Source organism: Lissotriton vulgaris, chromosome 5, assembly GCF_964263255.1.
Source record: "Lissotriton vulgaris chromosome 5, aLisVul1.2, whole genome shotgun sequence".
Classification (NCBI taxonomy): Eukaryota; Metazoa; Chordata; class Amphibia; order Caudata; family Salamandridae; genus Lissotriton; species Lissotriton vulgaris.
Genome location: NC_141693.1, coordinates 739,966,217 through 739,988,772, shown reverse-complemented (window position 1 = coordinate 739,988,772; position 22,556 = coordinate 739,966,217). Strand labels below are relative to the sequence as shown.

General features: G+C 41.2%; 1 protein-coding gene across 1 annotated transcript in view; it reads left to right on the top strand.

Moving 5' to 3' along the window:
- The window catches only part of CLDN19 (claudin 19), a 153,789-nt gene that overhangs the window by 51,188 nt on the left and 80,045 nt on the right, over nt 1-22,556 (top strand). Inside the window, exons 2-3 of the mRNA XM_086922173.1 lie at nt 9,582-9,746; nt 20,664-20,748. Of these exons, the coding sequence (XP_086778299.1) occupies nt 9,582-9,746; nt 20,664-20,748 (250 nt within the window). The remainder of the gene's footprint in view (nt 1-9,581; nt 9,747-20,663; nt 20,749-22,556) is intronic.

Here is a 22,556-nt window from a genome sequence, read left to right as displayed (position 1 = left end):
ATATTCTGCTAAATTGTTTTGAATATATAAATATTTTGGTATCACACAGGAACCCAAAGGTCCATTAAGTGGTGCGCATCATGTTGAGTCCACCTAGCGGTGTACTTTGATGGTATACAAAGGGTGTCTGAAACGCCGCGTGGGTGCAATCAATAGCACCTAAGAGCAGAGGGAAGTGGCTAAATGTGTAGAATTGTCTTGCCACCCATTGCCTTTCCACCAGTAAATGAGAGATGGAATTGCTGGTGCTCTCTCCGAGTTATGCATCTCAGTGTCTGGGTCAAGCACCTGGATTGGCTTACTTGTGAGATGCCCAGCATGTCTAGAGTTGCTCTGCAAAGATACAGTGGCCCAGAAATGGCTTGCAGTCTGTATTTTGACTTGGGTAGGAATGGCCTCAGAGCAGGTTGTAGGTGCAGTGAGCTCGAAACCCCCAGTTTGGAAATCATATCTAGAGGAAAGTGGTATCTTGCTAGTAGCGCTTAAATGGACATGCCAGATATAGTGATCTCTAACTGTAGGTACCCTTGCTCTACTTCCCAAACAGCTGCTCCTTGCAATAAGAGGCAGACACAGTCCTTGAAATGGCTAAATAGTTGGTTATGGATTGCCTTTTTACGTGGCCAGGCTTCATATGACTTGTCGATGGTGTGCTGGGTTTCACTTCATGATGGATGTGGTGGAGTCATAAGTGTTGATTCACCGAACCCTTCCATTGGAAGGTGTGTTCACTAGGAATGTACCATTGTAGCTATGTGTGTATGCTAATCAGTCTGAAGTGATCATTGTATGTTCATGTTTTTTATTATCTTCTTGTGTATGTCTCAGATATGATGTATTAAATATATATTGCTACTTCTGCAGGTGAGTACCTCAGATGGAGGTTCTGTATTTTAGTTATATTTATTTATTATGTTGCCTTTAGTGCTGGTAGCGACATTCTGTGCTTCACTGATTTCTATATGATTCCATTACAGTACTTGTGAGTGACTGTTTGTGGGGTGTGACGTACCTCAAGGCATTTCTAGGCTAGAATTGACTGTGTATGTTCTGAAGTACATGTGTGTGTTACTGCGGTCAATTGTAGTACCCTTTTGTAGGAGGGTGTCTGTGTTTTTCATCCCTCCCTGTGCGACTCCTTATTTTTCCACTTCCTCCTCCTACTTTATAGTGCATATTCCCATTCCCATCCACTTCCCCCTTGCCACTCCGACATGTACTCCAGAAAACGTATAGCACTATGTGTTCTTTGCACTGGCAGACATAAAGAATACCGCACATAAGACATAAGATAGGCATAGCCGGAGATCTCTGCATTTATCTTTGTAAATTGCAGTTGTACTACAGGATTACTCCTTCATGTACTCAAAAATGTCTTTATGGATAGGCCCTTAGTAAATTATCAGCATTTCCAATGTTTTACATTTATTTTAATGTTTTTAGTTCACTTCTATGAATGGTGCAAATTTGCCTTCTTGCAAATGGTGTATCAGATGTCAGTAGAACTCTTTACTAGATAAGCAAAACTTCAGCACAGTGCATGAAAACACCTCCGAAAAGTAGGGTTTATAACTTCAGAGCTTTTTATTTATTTGTTCTTGATCAGGTAGCACTTGGACTCTCCCATGTTCTAATTTTCAAATCTAAACAGTTCTTTTAATGTAAATGTACTTTAAGTTTTCGATATAAATAATGTTTATGTTCTTTTATGTATGAGTCTTTACATTTAAAAACAGAAATGTATAGTTATGTCACTATATTTTGATTCCATTTAAAGCTTTTAATTTCACTCTGTTTTATTTCAAAATCCTTGTACAATACAAATGTCTTGTGATAAATTACATTTTCATTTTAATTAATTTTGACTTTGAGGTAATATATGTGATCCTTATTAAATGCATCAAATAATGTCTACTTATTTCCATAAGAGGAAACGTTGCTTCTGATGTTTAGACATTGACACATCACAATAATCTAAGGGGTACGTTTTTCAAGAAAGCGCATTTTTGTCATTATTTTCATTTTCCTATGTTAAGCAATTGCAAAGTTTATTTCAAGAAAGAGTTGTTTGTTGTTATAACCAGATATATCTACATAGTAACATGTATTATCCTGCTGAAATTACACGTCAACTCTTTTCAGTTCAACGTTTTATAAAGCTTAGTGAGAAAGTCTTCCGCCGCTTCCTCTATTAGTTGGAATCAGTGTGATTTCTGGATAGTATACTAGAAAGCACAACTTGGAAACCACCATGGGAGTCCCAAGTGTTGATATTTAGTTTTTTGGGTATTGGGGTATGACATGGAGAGTTGTGGTTTTTCTAGTACAGTAACTATATAATAGGCACCATCCAAATATAGTATAGCTTTATAACTGGCTGCTGAGCGCTATACTGGTGGTTAAAGCCTGTGAACCCAAGTTATAGGCCCAAACATTTTTATTCCAAAACAGAACAAAGAATAAAAAATCCTCTGAAATTGGCAGTCTTTGGATCTCATTTACAAGCCCATTGCACCACCGGGGCATCACTTTTTTAGACGCACAGGCAGCGCAGTGTGCCTGCCCATATTTACAAGACCATGTAAAACCACCCTACATGGCTTTTCAAGGCCCTGTAAATATGGGCCCTTTTCACGCATTACTTTGTGTGAAAGGGGTGTTCCATGGGTGTTGCTGTGGGTGTTCCCACGCAACATCCATGGAACCTGACACATTCCCAGATTTACAAAGTGTTGTATTCCTGTGAATGCGTCGGAATCCTATGCCTCACAAGTGGTGTAACAAGGAGAAAAACTTTTATTTCTCCTCTTTTTTTGCTCTTTCTATGTATGCGGCATTCTACTCATCCTGGAAGTCATTCAGTTCCTGTAAAACAGCCAAACTTTCATTGATAAACAACAGTTTTTCCTCCGCCCCTGTGCTGGGATTGGCGAGGTCTGGGAACCACATCTTTACCCCAAATGGGATTTCATAGGGAGTCCAACCACCCAGGGATTTTCTAGGCAGGATTTTAAGTGCCCTCTGAACTCCATAAAAGTGAAGGACCCTACAGCAACCTGAGCCTAATAACCTTGCTGTTAAAGACTGCTTTAAGTCACAGTTTTTCCTCTCCACAACCACATTTCTCTCAGAATGGTATGGAGAAGAGAAATGCAGGGCCACACCCAAACTTCCCATGCCCTCTATGTAAGCCCTATAGCTAAAGCCGGACCTTAGTCGGAATGTAAAATGCCGAGTACATAGGTCCTGATGAAGACTCGCAGAGCCTTTATAACAGTTCGAGTCAGCAGACCACTGTAGCCATGCCCATAGGAATCAAGAGCAGGAATCCGCTGCTGCCAAGATATACTTGTAAGCCCAATCTGATGACAAAGGGCCACACTGGTTTAAAAAACACAAGCCAGAGGCTTTTTTTAAAATCAGTAGAGGAATCTGTGGTGCACACGCCACGGTGGAACTCTTCATCTGCTAGTAAACATCACATTTAAGGATGAAGTCCTTGGTCTGTATGTAAAGACCTGGTCACCAGTAGTATTGCAGTAATAATGAATTGTAGCAGACACCCCTGCATGTGGGGATGCCAGACCCTTATGTGCAGCTAGTATTAAACCCATTCTGCGGTTAGTGTTTGGTATTACTCTATCTCCCACTCCAGGAATTTGAGCATATAGTGTATTTCACACATCTAACTTGTAGAAGTACTTGAGTGGATGGTCTTTCAACAGGTGGGTGTTGTTGCGAGCAGCGTTGATAGCCGCCTAGATGTCTCAGTCTATCCTCATACGTTAAGGGGTGATTGCAGCAACCACAGCAGTGCTCACTCTTGCTTTCGTGGCTTTAGCATGCATGGAATTCCCTACAATGTGAACACCATCACATTGATGACTCAATGTGTGTATTGCATGAGTCCGGGCCAGCAGTCATTCAGCTTTGCCACTTGTTCTCAAAGCATCTGTGCTTTAATGTACAACCCTTTGAGTCTCTGAATCCATTCTGGCTCCAATAGTGTAGATATTCATTCTAAGACTTGATACAGTAATACAAATCACACACGATGAGTGAGGGGAATCCAGGATCTGTATTCTCCAGTGCCATAATTAGTGCCTATAGTTCTGCCAGCTGTGCTGTGCAGTCACCAAGTTACAACGTGTAGGTTTTCTCAGGGTGGAATTCTCCATCATGCATGCGCACATTCACAATTGCGCACACTGCTGAGTATTGGTGCTTTGTCCCTACAGCTGGCTGGGCAGAACCATCAGTGTATATGACATATCCATAGCATTCTAGAGACATTGTTTCATTAAGCAGTGGATTTTCTTGTTCGTACTGTAGAAAAGCTTGAGTTTGTAGAGTAGAATAAAACTTGTAAACTTCATCTGTGGCTGTGACTAAGTTAACCCATTGAATCCATAGTGGATGTAATGCCTTAGCATTCTGAACTCTCACTCAGGTGATGGTCTCTAGGTCGGCAACAGGGTCACAACAATAGTGTGTTTACCCAGAGCCAGGTCTCGTTTTTTTATCACTGCAGTCTGTACTGCTGTCAGTATTTTTCTGTTAGTGCAAAACGCATTTCAGCATTAGTGTATAAATGTGATTTATATGCAATCAGTACAGTGTCACCTTCATTTAACATGGCGTAAGTGTACTCTGATGCCCACGCAATGATGTGAATCAGCAAGTTTGTTGTGTTTACACATGTGTGTAAGTGTTTTGAAGCTACCTTGTCAGCTTGTACGGAACGTGAGGTAATTGTATGTTACTCCATCCAATGTGTACTGGAAAAGTCTGAATGTATTAAGTCTTCGAATGGTTTCACTTGTTCTGCCTAATCAGGAATGTAAGCACTGCCAAAATTTAGAAAACCCAATATGTATTTTAATCTTTTCAACGTAGCTGCAGGTTTAAGTAGCGCGCACTTCTCTGAGAAGTGTGTCACAAGGCTTTTGCATTACTAACCAACTCATATCCTAGAAAAAGGACGTTGAGATGGGCAATTTTTGATTTTTATCAATTACATTTGTAGCCCATGTGGGAAAACCTCAGAATTATATAGTCTACTCTTGTCAAGTGTTCTATGAGATCATCATTTGTCAGATATATGTCATCGACATGGGACAATGCCTGGTCATCAAAATAATATAGTAACTTTGTTCCTATGGCTAAAACAGCACAGGGATATTTTTATAACCCCGGGGCAATCAAAAGAATTGCCCCTGAGAGCCGAGCGTGCTGAATGCAGTCAAATATCTTTTTCCAGGCAATATATTTTGGCAGAAAAATCCATTACAGATATAAAGTGTTGTTTTGGATTTCTTCCACACTATGTTTTTCATTAGTGCTGCACTGTGTGCATTTTGTACTGCAAATGTGCGAGTAGGTGTTATTAAATGTCTTTAGTCTAATACAAGGTGGAATGAATGATCAGGCTTTATTACAGGAAACCGGATAATTCATTGATGAGGTGCAACTTTCTATTACACCTTGGCATTTAAGTTGTTGGAAGATTTCCCTAACTTGTTTTTAGCTTCATGCTTGATTGGGTTTTGTCTTTGAGGTTGTGGGGTTGCCCTCATGGTATTTCTTGGTAAGGGGAACCATGATCCCGCCCCACATTGTTGTGGTATTACACAGGAGTTAGTGATAGAGACTATTCCTTGGCGTATTAGTGTTTAACAGATTCTGAAACGAGGTTGGAAAAAGCAGGTAAAATTACAGTAACCCTGTTTGGGCACTCCAGTATGAAATCAGATAGGCAATCGGTTATGGACAAAAGAATATGTATATGTATGTATATGTATAGGCATTTATATAGCGCACTACTTACCCGGAGGGTCCCAAGGCGCTTCGACCACTGCAAAACCCTTCCTGGCTTCCCTGAGAGATGGTCCCTTAATGGGTATCTCCAGGGTGAGACCAGGCATCCCCGGCGGTCTGGTGGGGCCGTTAGTGAAGATGAGGCAAGCTAATGCCCAGAGTTGCCGAGTGTGATCGCTGATCAGAGTGGGCACCGAGGCGAGAGAATTATCGAGTCCGCTGAACCTGGTCCAGAAACCTGCCGCGCCGGGAATCGAACCCTGGTCCCGGGCCGTCCTCTGCTCTCGGGTCTGCCGCCTCTAACCAGTGAGCCACACTACTTCATAGCCCAGAAGAGAACAATGATGTTTCTGGGTACCTCCCTCCCCAATTGGAGTTTTATTTCGTATAAACGATGTGAGAAACTTTCCGTATTATCCTGTGTTTCCAAGTGATATACTCACTCAACGCTACTCCGACCAGACAATCCATCAGGTTCTGGCAAATTATTGTGATTTCTGCAGTGCTGTCCAACATTGTCAGTGCCCATTCCCCGCTCAAAAGCAGAGTCCTCAATATCCGGGGCATGCCTGACCTTAAGTTCGGCTACCTTCTTCTTTTCGAACTAAGGCTTGGAAGGCTTCAGTTTATCTTCCTGTTTAATGTTGAAGTCAGATGAACATTGTGAGTCCTTTGTCGGTTTCACGTGCTCTTCCGATCTGCGCTCTGGCCGTCCAACTCTCTCTGAATGTTTTTCAGATGACTCCTAAAAGGAACGAGACAAATGAGTATCAGTATCCTGATACCTGTCAGGCAGTCTAATAATATCACAGTTTCGCAAGTTATTGTTTTTTTCAGTGGCCTCCTGTTGAGGAGACCCACCCAGAGATTCTATTTTGCCTTTGTTTTTCTTATTCTGCCACTTCTTCTTCGTAAAAGACTCAGGAGCTTGCTTACGGTTGTCCTTTTCTGAATTACTCTTTAATTGTCGTTTACCAGGTCTGGCTTCCAAATTATCTCTACCCAGTGTAGCATAGGTTTCCTTGTTAATTTTAAGTAATTCACGCTCCTGTTGTGCAGGGGCAACATCCTGTATGTGCTGGTGTATTGTCAACACTGCTGCTTCCCCCTTTATTTTACTCAATATAATGGCAAATCCTGCCACAAAATTGCCCATCAGTTTCATCCCCAAGCCAGGGCAGTTGCTGCCCCATACTCATTCTGGATCTGTTTTAGCACTTCGGGAAAAACAGCCAATGAAGGGGTACCATGTGTTCTGGCATATACTGCAGTAAAGACTGTACCCCGAGTTGTGCAGTCTTCAACAGTTGGAGCTATCCCCATTGGCAAGCAGGTAGTCTGTATTCTGTGTTTTTCCTGCGGTCCCATTTGGTGAAACACTGCCTCAGGCTAACTTGTTTTCTGTGATATCCAGAACGGAATCTCCTCCTGTGTTATGAGAACTTTTCCCATGTCTGCATTTAGTGTTTGTGGGCCGATGCCTGGGGTAGCCAATTGTGGTTGTGCAGCTTGAGCAGTTTGTGCAAGGGTAAGTGCTAGTGTTTGCATAACAAGCCATGTAAGACATCTGTATAATGTTAGTAAATCTTTGTATAGTGTCTGCACCCATGAAGCTGATAAATTATCAACATTAGGATGCAGTGTGTATCCACCTAAGACTGGTCATGTTGTTCCTTTATTGCTAAGGGGACTGAGTCTAACGTTTTTTGTGGTGTGTAGTAGGATGCCATTAAGCCAATTAATATGTTCTAGGTATGTGAGTGGTATTTCTATTTCTTCATTTGGTGAGTAATATTCTGGTATTTCACCCGCTTTGTACATGTGAAATACCTGTGTGATGTTATCTGCAGCCGGGAATGTAACCCGAACCGAACACCTCAGTCCTATATGCTTCGTGAGCCTTAACCACGAAGGTGACAACTCCACCCACAAGTGTGAGACCATGTTGTAGTAATTTCTGAGTAATTGCATGTCTGCAGTTCTCTGCAATGTTAAGGCCTCTATCTTCATACATTATTGTAAATCAATAAATTAATTTACAGAGAGGGTAATACAAATGGAGTAGAAAAAACACACGAAAGGGAGTTCCTCAACAATCGAACAACTGTATTATAGAGTTTGTTCTCTTTGTTTCTTCTCTCCTCCTTTCATGAAATACACATAATTCAATGGTGTCAATATCAATGTACTCTTTTCCATTAGCAAAATAACACGGGAGCCGTGTTAGGAAGTCTCAAAAAATTCTCTTTAATATTCTTCAATTAATTAAAGAAATAGCCCGACCAACGCGTTTCTTCAGGGCTGAAATGAAATATACAAATGTACATTTACAAACATATCTAAAAACACATGATACCAAATAAATCATTAATTCGCTACAATGTATAGACAATGTTACAACTTACACACACAGGCTTCCTCCCCACCACTTCCACAGACAATACAAATGTAAAAACAGTACTATGCATCACTTATTACATACACATTGTTTTCCTATAACTTAATAACACATAATTCCACCATTAAAAAGATATACATCCACCAATACCCAATTTTATTGAAAAAAATAAGCTTTCATCCGCATGGTGCCTGCCACAGTGTGCAGGGATGTTTAAAAACATGCCTTTTGACATTAGGGCTTGTGCTGCGGCCTTTTTCTGGGCTGCAGCACTAGCCTCAATGCAAAGAGGCATGTTTCTGACTGCCTCCACGGCCTCGGATCATAATGTGGTGGGTGGGACAACCGACTACCTCTCGGCCAGTCTTGTTCCCACAATGATGGTGTATCGTAATATGCCCCTATGTATTTCCAAAATGAAAGTGGAAACTTAAAAAGGTGCACATGTTTTCTGTGAATAGCAGCTAATGAAAATACAACCTTAACCTTTCAGCTGCACTCACATTTTGAAGACCTATTTGTTTTCTGGCTGTAAAAAAAACCCAAGTTCATACTGTAAAATGCACATATTTCATTGTGTGTTATCCTTATTAAAACGATAACTAATGGTAAATGATTAACAAAGTTGAATTAAAGCTGTACTAAAGGTTAATGTCACTTTAAATCTTATTGTGTATAATGCATGAGTAATATTAAATAGTTTGGGGCTAAATCACAAAGGTACATTTGGTTGTAAACGCACGTTTATGACAGAATTTACCTTTTTTACACCTGCTAGGAACATATAAAGGGATTTCTGGCAGGCCTAAATGGGTTTATGGGTGTAGGTTTCTCTGACACTAGTGTGAACAAATCTACACTCAGAAATCCTACCAGTGGGGTGGAAGAGGGCATTCTAAGGTGTGGTTAGCCTTGAAAGTTTCAGGGTGGAAAAAAGTACTGTTATCATTTTATGGGCATTTTCAAATCTCAATCCGACCCCTTTCCACCCTGGAAATCGGCAGAGATTTACTCAAGCACATGGCTGGTGTATCTCACCTTCGAAGGTGGGGAGGACAACAAATCAGCCATATATCTGGTGGTGATGGAAAATCTCCCTCTCCATGAAGAAACAGTCCAGAAAGGCTTTTTGCTGTTATTCATGAAGGCACGTTCCACCTATGAGCAGGGAGATCCTTTGTGCAATTGCAAGTTTGTTGTGTAGTTTAAGAAGTAAAACAAAAAAGTGTTTACAACTTTAGTTGATTCCATGAAGGCATTCTAGAAATGATACTGCTTTGTTAGATTGCTCCTTCTGTACTTAGCAGTGTTAATGCTTGTCATATATGTATTTATCATTTCTTTAATCAACTGTTTTTAATTGCAGCTCATATCCAGACTTCACGGGCACTCATGGTGGTCGCTGTTCTTCTTGGCTTCGTTGGTATGATCATCAGTATTATGGGCATGAAATGCACAAAAGTTGGCGACAACAACCCTATCACAAAAAGCAGAATTGCTATTTCTGGTGGTGTCATGTTCCTTCTTGCGGGTAAGTGATTTTGTGATAGATAACCCAACCTAGCAGTGATCATGAGATCAATATAAACTAATGTATGATGTTTTATGTAATGCCATGATCAGACCCAGACTTCTAAATACTGTCTGCACCTTTAAACGTCACAAATCACTAAATTTCTGTCTGTCTAAGTTACATTTTAGATTGGTTGCCGGCAATATCTTATTCAGTCCTTAATGGCAATATTTCAACATGAAAGAACATGTCTGCTCATAGACTTAATTTATACAAGAGATAGTAACTGTCTATCAATAAAAAAAGTTGATTTTCCTCCAAGTTGTCCAGCAGGGGTATTTCCTGAATTCACTAATTCAGCGCATTAGCGGGCTCTCAAAATGCATATTTTATTTTAAATACACATGTTTTCTAATTGAAATCAGTTAAAAAAGAACTATTCTTGCAAAATTAAGGAGCTTTTCTCTTTGTTTATAAAAAAATAACCAAATTGGCCTAAACAGTTCTGACTAAGTATGTTTGATTAAAAATGCCATCTTAGAAATGCAATTTTGAAAGAAAAAGAGAGCAGGGAATGGTAAAAAAAAAATTGACTGTAAACAAGTGAAAATACTAAGACTCGCTTTCGGGACTGTAAGTGTTATCTTACACCATCATGCCCAGGAGGAAGTCTCCCAGGCAGTTGGATTTTAAATCTCAGACTGAGAAAGGATACCGCAAGAATCATATTCTAAACTGTGATGCTGGTTTCTAGAGTGGCTCTGGGGCATTACCAGGATTCAATCCTAGAGTGAGAATCTATTTAGTATTGCCTAGCAAGAATATATATACTGATCTGTAAACTGTAGCCTAGCAAATTTGTGTAACAGAGAACCTTCCTCATTAGGGCGGCAGTGGCTGCTTTCCATATAGTAGACTGAGCCCGCCCTGGGTTTATCCAGTAAGGGCCTATTGCCTTTCTTGAATCGGATAACGATTAAACAGATTATTCAACTAACTGGATTTTTTTTGAGAGGCCTGTCCTTTACGGACAGCTCCATAACAAGCCCAGAAATGCTTAAACCTTTTCACGTCTCTGACCAAGTCTAAGTAATAACAAAGCACTTTCTCTATATTTAATGTGTGCAAAGAACTTTCTACCGGATTGGTGGGTTTCAGGAAGAAGTTGGGAGTGAAACTGTCTACTTGATTTTAAAGATAACTCCTAGAAGAAATTAAGAGGAATCTTCTATAATTAAGACTTTGTCTTACACAGAGTTTGATAATCACAAGCTCTTCTAGAGGATGTTACAGCAACTAGGAAAGTAATATTACAAGTAAAGTGTTTCCCATCTGTTTTGTAAATAGGCCTGAAAGGAGGGCCAGTCAATTTATAGAAACTGTGATAAGTTCTCACTCAGAGAAAGGCTTTCTTCCAGAGGAAACACGGGCCATATTATCAAGAAAGGGCGATACATTATTGCCGCTTTTGTCGGCAGGAAACTGACGGTAAAGCAGCGATAATGGGCTTGATAATATGCCCTTGTGAATTTCCATAGCAGCCCAGGTTAACATCAGAACCTGGGCTGCTATGGGAATTCACAAGGACATATTATCAAGCACATTATCGCCGCTTTAGTGGCAGTTTCCTGCTGATAAAAGCGGCGATAATCTATCGCCCTTTGTTGATAATATGGCCCCACATTCTTTAGACACACTATGGAATCTATAGTTATTGAACCTTGAAAACAATGTATAAGAAGGAAATCTAAGCAGTGGTGTTAGCCAAAGGTGCCTTAATAGAGGATCATTATAAGCAAAAAGTAGCCAGACTTTGCTCTTTCTTCCTGGTTCTGGCTCTTGGATCTGACCGCATGTACAAACACTAGATTCATTACTATCGCTCTGTTATTCACCATATGTACCCATGCCTGTTTTTTTGTCGAAATTAACCCCTAAATATGTAAACTAATCTATAATCTCCAGTTTCCGTGGACCTATTGTAAAGTCCAGGTATTTTTTTGAGGATGAAGTCCCTGTAACATGGACAAAGGACTTTGTTTTGTTTACGTTCAAGCCCAGAGAAGACATGAATGCAACATAGGCCGTTATTAGCCGTTGAAGGGCCAGCCCTGTTCTTGCAATTGAAACTGCATCATAGTCGTATGCTAAAATAGGTATGGGAGTGGGGACAAATTTAGAATGTCTGGGGTTCTTCCTAGAAGAGCTGCTCCAACTTCATTTGTGTATACAAAAAATATGAAAGGGGCTAGGACACAGCCCTGCCTAACTCAATCTTAAATGGGCATGTCAACTCTCCCTCTTTCCCGTATCTGACACGAGCAGTGGCATTGAAGTACATTTGTCGGATGAAGCAGGTTATTGTCGAGTCCACCCATAACAGCTCCATTAATTCCCAAAGCTTTGAATGAATGACACAATCAAACGCATGGCTTAAATTCATAAATACCATAAAAATCCGGCCAGACCCTGCTCTAATATATTTTCCAGTAATTAATTATAGATTGAGGCACTGATCTATGGAGCCCCTACCAGATTGAAAGCCATACTGTGATTGCATAAGAATATTATTTTCGGCTGCCCACTCTTCCAACCTATTTAATAGTAGACGCCCATGAATTTTGCCATGGAGTCTAATAATGAAAACGGCCTATAATTCTGCAGGTTATCCTTAGGGCCCTTTGTATGGATAGGAACAATCAGACTGGTCTTCCAGGAATCTAGTGGAGTCGTTTTTGCTATGCCATTAAATATGTTTGTCTGTAAAGGGGCACATAGATCTTGGTAATCAAGAAAGAGATCGATAAGCACTCCATTTGGGCCTGGTGCCTTATCCCTAGTGCACTTACTCAGGGCCAATTTTGTCTCCTCAACTGAGAATATCAGTTGATCTGGCTGCAACGAGTCAGTAGGCCCACAGACAGTGGAAGATGTAGTGAAGGTAGTAAAAATCTGTTCGAAGTGAGCCACCCATGTGTCTTCATTAAGATGTGAATCTAGGGAAGGATCAGTATTATTTTTAAAGGAGGGTGCGTTAAAGGCAGACACGTCGGCTGCTAGGTCAGGGAAGAAGCTGTGACAGTGGCAACAGAGTTGTATCCTCCTCCTTTGCATGAACATCCCTACATCAGAGCAGCCCAGGGGCTCACCATGAAGACCCTCATCGCAGCGTACTCAGTAGCCCTACTAGGAGCACTCATCCTATGAAAGTGACTCATCGTTAGTGGCAACAGGAAAACTAATCGGAGGACCTCTGGGGCAAGAGGACGATGCCGAAGTGGACAGCGGGAGACCGGAAGCGACGACAGAGGTTCCAGAGGAAGGGTTACCGGGCGCAGTGCGTGAGGCTGAGGACAGAGCTTCTGCAGAGCCCAAGAGCCAGAGAGTCCTGGAGACACCAGAGCAGAGGGGACCGAAGACGGACGGCTGTGCTGTGCAGGATATAGCCTAAGCACCTCGAGGGACGAAAGGAACACTTTAGATGCCCACACCATGGCCCAGGAAACAGGTTGTGGTCAAAGGCAAGTACTAATGACCACCCGGGCTTCTGGTGGAGCTTGTAGGGCACTTGGTTATAGCAGGCACCTGGGTGCATGTGAGCAGAAGGGGGGGAGAAAGAATCCCCTCACTTAAAGTTTGTAGCTGCAGCTTTCCACCCTGCACAAACAACCCTTCCCTGGTGAAGGTGGCACTCCAGTGAAACTCCTAGAAAGAGTGACCCGTTTCTAAGTCCTTGTTTCTTTGGATTGTTTTTTTCCATGTTTTATTTACTCAACTTAGGCGTACTGGACGACGTGACGCTTCCTGAGAAAAAAGAAACTAAGCACCAACAACCAAATCCCCTGAGAGACTCATTTAGTCTGAGGAGCCCTCAATGAGATCTTGCCTCACCGCTGCCAGAACCGGGAACTTCAGCCCCCAAGAGCCTTTGTGCCAGGAGGTGCTGTCATGGGTGTGTTGCACCTGGAGGCACATAAAATCACTACAGGGCTCCCACGGTGCAGGATGCTCGCGGGCATGCCCGGGCAGCGCCCGGTGGAGGCTTGGCTTGCCCTCCCTCTGACATCTGGTCCTGATCACCTTTGAAACACCATCTACCTAGTCTGCCGGGCATCTCCAATGGGTAAGAGAAAGCCCACAGTTGATAAAACAGGGGAGGACATTGTAACCACATTGGATACTTTTTTATCATGGGCAGCAAATGTACTTTCTCATGCGATTGAGATGACTGTGTGCCGTCTCTTGATGGGAGAAGGGAGAAATAATGTATCTAAAACGTTAGCCCCCCTTGCCTCTAGTAGGTTACTATCCCACAGTCTTGAACAAGAGGAGACGCCCATTGCTTCCTCAGGCAGCCCCTCCATGGCCACATTAAACCCAGTACCATCTCCCCCTATTTTAGGTAACCAACCAGCATCCAAAAGGAAAAGAACTGCTAGAACTGTGAAGGGCAATTATGTGGCAACTACAAAACCAGCTAAGCAGTCAATGCCCACAAATCCGGTGGACACTATCATAGTGCAACTATTAAAAGGTGAAGAACTATGGAAAAAACTGGAAGAGAACGTCTTTAACTTACTCCAGCTAATTGTGTCTCATCTGATTGAAATAGAAGATCGACTTTCCTCTTGGGAAGAGCATGGCAAAAGTTACCTAAAACTTGAGGGTTTATCGCAGCAATCCGGGGGCCTGCAATTTCAAACCGGGGAAATGAGAAAGCGGAAGCGGAAGATGTTCAAAAACAATCTCAAGCTCAATTAGCAGCCTCTAAACCTCAGTGCACACTGTGTCACATGCAATCAGTGTAGTGGAGATATGGGAAAAAGGAATGCAGTTACTTAAGTTCCAGTCTGCACTCATCTAGTAATTTCAGTTTACAGGTAGGAAACTGTTGGTCACACTATTTTCTCTTTAGTGCACCAAATTATGGAATATCCTACTTGCAATGCTTAGAGCCACAGAGACTCACTTGGATCTCAGAAGAATGGTAGCAAGTCGGTTATGCCCAACCTGGTACATCTGAGAATCTTTATGATCTTGTTCACAAAAATGAGTGCCAAGGCAAATGTTGGCCTCGCTGTCCATAAACAGATTACCTGCAGTACTGTCTAATGATAGAGGTATAACCAGACCAGCCCAATCCCGCTACAACATCCCCTTTCAAAGATTGAGGAATAATCAGTTCAGTACGTGTTTTACAAATTAGCATTTAAGATTTTTCTGTGGGGTAGGTATTTGTCTATGTAATTACACATATCTCAGTGTAGTGTGCTATATGTAGGAATCAGTGCTTGGGCACACCACAGAGAGGTAGTGCAATCATACAGTGAAAAATGCTATCCTGGGTACAAAAAATGTTGTTCCTGCATACAGTTTTACGTCTGCAGACTGCAAATTATCTCAAAATGCCTCCTCTTAAGTCCCAAAAACATGCCTAAATTAATTGATCTTCACTTACAACTAGTGGCTGTTTCTTTCTCTTTCCTTTCTATCGAGTGACCCACTCTTTACCCTCAGTCTTCTGTATGCTTCGCCTTCTCTGAATGTAGCCTACCCTAAGCTGTGTGCCAGTGTGCCTACTTTAACCCTGGGTTCTGGAGTTCCGCCCAATGTTTCGGTCTCATAAATTGGACGTTTTCTTCTGATGCTGACAATTTTGGATTTCTGCTTTGAAAAAAGGAATGAGCTAATTGTTGAATTATATATTTAAGCATCATATAATTAAGTGATTGATTGCTTAGCTATGCCATAGCCAGCACTTGCTCTGTTATAATACTCTCTTTGGCTTACGGCAGGCTGGGGTGGTCAGCACAGACAACGGCAGGGAGGTTGGAAGGGAACTGGCAACAAGAAAGCGAAGATAGAGGGTGTTAGGCAAATGGGCGGAAAAAAGCAATATGACTCACTCAACACTGTCCACGTCATAGTGCATTTTTTTCTTATGGCGGTTTGTGGACAACACATACCAAGGGAGAGGGGGTAAACAACACAGACAATGGAAGGGTGGGAGGGGAAGGAGCAACATGGACAAGAGGGTGGGAGGGGAAGAAGCAATATGAACAACTTGAGAACGGAGTGGGAAGAAGCAATATGGACAAGGAAGACAGGAGAAGAAAACGTACCTCAATCACTGCAAGCAGCAGAAGGACATTAATCAAGATGAAGCAATCATTACTTAGTCCATCAGCCACACTAAAGAAGACGAAGTGAAGAGGGCACACACTTGCTAATTAAGATGCAACAACATAGAGTGACAATAAAGCCAATTAATGGTGCACAGTGGGCAGGCTCCAAGCCCCTTGTTGCATACCATATCTCTTGCATGTGACGGTGCATGAGAACTGCCTTAGGCGAGACCTAAACAATTATTTGATGTCCTGTGCTAGCAAAAGCTGAACAAAAATATTGCAACAGTGTGAAATAATTGAAAAAGGAATTGCTTTGTACATACAGTGCACGGATGAGCTATAGAATTAAATGAGTGATACCAAAGTGTACTTTTCGAATGGAAAGTAGTCCCTCCAGCATTTCAATGTAAGAGAAAATATACCCCCAAACAGCATGTAGCAATAATATGAGGATAAAATACTACAGAGGGATGATCCAATATGTGATTGGCAATGTCGCAAGACAATTGCTAAATGTTCCTTAGCAAAAAAGCACATAGCTGAAGCGGGGAAATCAAAGCCCATTAAAGTATATAAATAATAAAGTAGGTTTGCCATGAGTAACGCAGATGCCATTACACATAAAAGCTTAAAACAAACCACCACAAGCGACAATGCAGAAAATATTTGTTATTCCTCCTTTTTTATGAATGAACAATAGCAACGAAATGAGATTGATACAGTTGTACCTAAGTAAGACACTTTGTCATGAAACTCAAAATTGTTGTGGTTTATCATGATTGAACTAAACTTAAGCGAATGCCTAGATCTCTTCCTAGGAAATAGCAGCAGAGATTTCAGCGAGCTGTTAAGAGACTCCCATTTGAGTTGGCTTTGCCTAATCTGTAGTAAAATGTATGGTCAACTACAATTCTGTTAATATATTGATATGAAACCTAGTATGAGAGGATTGTTAACTCTCCCAATGTGAATTAGGAGGTCCATGAAGTTCCTGCAGCCCTGTCATGTTTTCCCTGCGATTCCAGTAGCTGAGGGAAACCTGGAGTGGTTATTAGGAATTTCATTGTGGAAATTGGACCCAGAATTACTGATTCGCACAATAATTTCCAGTTTACCATTGCCTTGTCAAGACTCATTCCCTAATCACTGTTAATTCCACGCCTCAAAGTTAATGGAAACCTGTTATCATTACCTCCGGGGATGCGGAATCAACAGTCCCACACCATGGTACTAGTTATGACACCCGGAAGAACTGTAGAATCTTTTAAGCCAAGCCAAACTTGTCTTGTGTCCACTTCTTTTTCATCTCTCTTGGAAAGATGTTGCTGCGTTCCCAGAAATGATGAAAATTGTGCCAGAGAGTGGAAGCCTGTCCCTGACTAATCTCTAGACTTTCTGTAGCTCAGATTTCCAAGTGTAGATTTGTCTGTCTGTCTGTTAATAAGAACGTCAAGTGTCTGCAGAGACCTGCGCAGCAGTGTACTAGTTGTGGAGGAGATGCCCAATGTCTCAAAGCCAAGTAACAGAACTTGGTAGCTATGGTGCTTACACACCCAAAGACTAAGATAGCAGATCGTAGAACGACTCACCTAGAAGTTAAGATAGTTTCCAAAAGAAAACAGAGGATGCTAAAACCCCAGAAACACTGTCCCTCAGGTATTTCTTGGAACAGTAACCATCCACTCTATACGCCTGGCCCCCTGACACAGGCTAAGTACTTCTCTTTAGTATTTGGGTTTTTTCAATCCTAAAACCTTGGAGTTACTCAAAACTCTGAAATCTCTTACTTAGCTGGAGTTAAAAGTGCAGTTAACAGGGACTTCGTAATGGTAATGAGGTCCATGTACAAACCCTTTCGTCTTGATCAAGCTGTCATTCTTCCTTCAAAGCACTTTAACCCAGATCAAGATGAGCAAGGTTGTTAAGAATTAAAAGCATTGAATGAGCGCACCTGAGTTGTATGATGCTACACTATCACAGTGAATAATCAAAGTATGCCTTTATGATCCCGACTCTTGCCAATCTGAAAAATCCAAAGACGTTGTCTAAACAGCTGCTTCTTCAAAGTCGCTTTCTGTTGATCTAGAGAGAGAGAGAGAGAGAGAGAGAGAGAAAGAGAATAACAAATGTAAAGGAGCTTGTCAAACCGAGTACAAATAAATGCGATTAGCGAAGAGTCACAATAACTGTAGACAACTATTTTCAAGGTTATATAAATACGCTCTGTGATTCAAATTATATTCAACATGACATGTTTATATACTGCAAAATAATAAATGCACATTATTGGTATAAAGTTCATCTAACAACAAGGTATCATTTTCCTATTTTAGGTGGTGATTACGATGCGGAAGGAAACGACTCCGACAATCGGTCTGAGCTGTTCCTTCCAAATCGTAATCAACTGGTAGGATTACTTTCCGACCGACCCATAAGGATGGTATCGGTCGGAAAGGAATCCTACCGGTCATTCTGACTGCCATCCAATGAGCTCGGAGAGCCTGTCCGACAGTCGGAATGACTTCAATAATCCCAAGGGCGGCTCTTTCTGCCCAAGGGATTACAATGTTGGATTCTGACAACCTTTCTGTGCCAGCCTTTCTGACACAGAAAGTCTGTCGCAAGTCTACTTTGGGGGGCCCCATGTGTGCATTGCCTCCGTTTGGAGGCAGAGGGGGCACTATGGTGCCCCCTGTTAATCCCTGCACCTCGTGGCAGGCACCGCAATGGGGTGCAGGGATGAACTGCACTTCCCATTTTACATTGGGAGCATGTATTCCGGACAGTTTATGGCTGAAATACATGCTTCCAATGTAAAATATTGAAATGGACCGAAAGGTGTTTGGTCGCAATCTAATGGGCCAGTCGGGACCGTTGACCGGGTGTCGGTCAAACTCTTGACCAATGCAGTGCTGGGCAGAAGTGCTGCCGCCCGACATTGTAATCTGCCCCTAAGTCAAATGCCTTAATACAGTATGTGCATAAAAAAAAGGTTATCAAAGTCTGGAAAGTTGAGGATCATTTTCACTCCTCTTGTGGACACAATAAGGTGCAAATGTATGAATTCATAATTCTCAATGATGACACATGAAAATAGGACTCAATTGTAAAGTCTAAATCCTTAAGTATAAGTATTGTCTTAGAATGCTTCTCTGTATCCAGTTTAGCCTTTCGTCAATTTACAGGAATAACAACAATCTACTTATATTCTAAGAGTTCAAAAAGGTCTTCACCTTTTGTTAGTCCAATGAGAGTCCTGTGGCTTCATGGGACATGCAGTCTTCCTTGGCCTCAGTCGTGTGTCTCACGTAGAACCTTCTTCGGAGCTACGAATCCTTTTTCCATGCAGTGCCCATGCTTGATCCATACCGCCAGCCTCTCTTGCTTCTGAAGGTGCATACATTCAGGACAGTCCAAAGTAATGTGTCTCCGTGCAAGACCAATGTGAAGAGCTAAGTGTGAACTCCTCTAGAAGAATTCAACTTCAGGGAAAAATGTTCATTTGCTTTTTCATTTGAGGTTCAAAAACATGACTGACAAATTCTTTATTCAATACAATTGCACTAAAAATTATGATGGGGGACCACCTTTTCGTGTGTTAATTTTTCTCCTGACTTTCACCATCCTTCATATTTCTGCCCCTCCAATGTTAATCCTCTTCCTCCATCGATTTTGGTTGAGGATTGTTCTTTTTCCATTTTAAATTTTTTCCTCGTTCCCCATCAATACATTGAATGTATCACTTGCCTTTCTAGTCCTGCATGGCCTTGTACTGTGTCCGTGCTCCATGCTACTCCTGCGTTGGTAAGAGGGCTAGTGGAGAGTGGCCTATGTGAAAGTAGGTGTGCTGTCCAAAAAAATTGACCAGAATATAGGGAAAATTGAATGATTATGAGGGAAAACTATATGCTCTATTGTAGGGGCCAGTTACAATGTTTTGTGTCATGAGTGCTCGGACTCCACTGGTACCTTGTACCTTGTGAATGGCGGGCGGGAGGAGATATTTGGAGCCTGATGGGAGACTGATTTTGTATGGCTATGTCGTGTTGCTGCAATGTGTAATGCTTACTGTCAATGTTCTTGTATTTGCTCTATTTGTAATAAAAAGATCTTCAGAAAAAGTATATTCCTCATGTTGTGTATGCTATTTTTAATTGCTACGTCTGTTCTTTTTAGGAATGCTTGTAATTGTTAGTGTTATCTTATTTTTTATCCTGGGTGCTGTTTGATAGCAGGTTTAGGAGCACTGAAAACATCTACATTTGTCTACTTGGCAACTTGTTAATTTAGGCTTTCTTTAATTTGCAGTCTCCAGCTTCATTATTCATGTAGACAGCATTTAAACAGATCACATTGAAAGGATTAGCGACTTTGCAACTCTATCACTGAGTAGGAGTTAGAATGTAGGTTTTAATGTTATGATATTGTTGCTATAGTTTTTTAAAAAGTGGGTCTAGGGAACAAAGCACAGTATATGAGCAATTTCCTTGATATAACCAACAATGTGCATTCGTCAGCCAAACAGCACTCAAACAAAACGAAACAAAACAACGTTATATATATAGTACATTGGAGTAATGGATAAGCAGCTTGAGAGTATGTTGTCAGAATCCAAGAAAAAGCATATGTTTTCTCTTTCAGGTACAGGAGTTACTTCTAAAATGTAATAAGAGTACAATCAATATTATTTGTGCAGTTTTTGATATTCTGAAATAGTTGACATTTTGTTTCTACTCTACACAAGGTAGATGGCTTGTATTCAATGATCTCAATTTCTAATGAATTTGTGTATTTTATCTATTTTTAGGTTTTTGCACATTGATAGCAGTTTCATGGTATGCATCACAAGTTACAAGTGAATTCTTCAATCCGAATACGCCCGTTAATGCCAGGTAATTCACCAATTACTCTATTGTTAGGAAATACATTATTGTGATGTTTGATATAACTTTAATGAAGTCCAGCTTAGTGAGGTTGGCACTTTTAGGGAATAAATGATCGAGTGTCTTCGTTTCATTTCTCAATTTGTCTGAGTAGTTTTTTATACTTTTCTCTAAATCTCTTGACTTGCAATAGGGTATTGGTAGTTACTCATTTGATCACATTACTTGTAGTAGAAATCTTACCTGCCTTTTGTGTTTGTAAAGGTGGCACAACCTTTTGCCACTGATCTCGCGTCCCATATTTCTAGTTGACAAATCCATTAATTCCAGTTACTAAGGCACACACATTTTGACTTCAATTCCAATTGCCAAACCTTCAGAGATTTGATCTCTATAGACCTCATTTCAAGCCCCCTGGTAATTTCATGGGGTCAATAATGGAAGTTATATCACACATCGAAATTACAACATCTGCAGAATTGCCACAGACCTTGTGTGTTTCACTTGTAGATTTTAGCTGCTGAGGTGAAACTCTGAGGAGAAATGAGGAATTACCATAGGAATCAAACCTGAAATTACTTATTTTCCAGGTAATTACTACATTTGAAAGAGACCCACATGCAATTTCTTGCAATTTGGTCAGCTCCACATTCTTCTAGGAAGCAATAGGATGTAAAGGAGTATATAAAGGTCATTTTCACTTTGGTTTGTCTCATAAATGAAATATGTAGAATAGATTCATACATGTGTTATGAATGAGATTTGTGTTCAGTGCATCAGATGCACATTCATTGATCACAGGGAAAAGAAAGAAACAAGCATTATGTCAACATAATTTAATAATTATTTTTTTTTGCTATTGATGACTTGTTCCTTCGACTGCAAATAATCCTGGTCTTAAAATGTAGCTTCTTCGGTGTGTTTGTGCATTATGGGCCCTCTTTAGAAACGCTGCTTGCAGTTATATAAGCTCCCTCTAGCCTAACCGTTGTACCGAAGAAAAAACATATGAGAGAGATGTTGACAGTTTTACATGTAAAGCCAAAATTCTTTTGAAATGGCTTGTTGGCAGTTTAACTCCCACAACCATACTCCTGGCTTTGAATTTCCCCATTTTGCCTCAGTATTTTTCTTCATTCGAAATGTAGTTATGCGGCCTCTATTGTAAGGGAAGATTCATTTCACATAGAAGCCAGAAAATATGAGCCTTCCTGACAACAAAGCAAGATGGCTGGAATCCCTGAGAGCTCTCGAATCCGTCATACAATATCAAAAACTTCATCAAGATGGCTCAGACCACCCTTTACACCAAGGTAGCATTGGAAAGAGGGCAAATAGAGGGGATACAAATAGCACAAAGAATTCCAATGAGGCGAATGATCTGGTCTAATGGGCCATTGGCATCTTCTACCCATTCCCTCTACCTACTGGTCTAAGGCACATCTGAAGTCCCTTATCCACAGACCTACCAATGCCCGCTGTAAGCAAGATCCTCCTCGATACATGTGGCGCTGAGCTGCTTTGCTGATGAAAAGAGAATGAGATAGTACAGAAAAGCCTTTTAGCACTGAGAATCCCTGTTGAGGGCAATTATGCACCTCTATAAATCTTAGACATAAACATAAACTGCATAGAGCAGAAAGTGACATACAACTGCACCTCGTAATGGAAGCTACAGCATGGAACACCTCAGAAAACTGGATGTTGATCATATAGGCAATCTAATTTGTAGCTGGGAGGGAAATCCTGGCCATGTGGTGTAAGGTGGTGTACATTCCAGGACCGAGTAACGGGCGGTAACCTCAGCAAGTCACAGT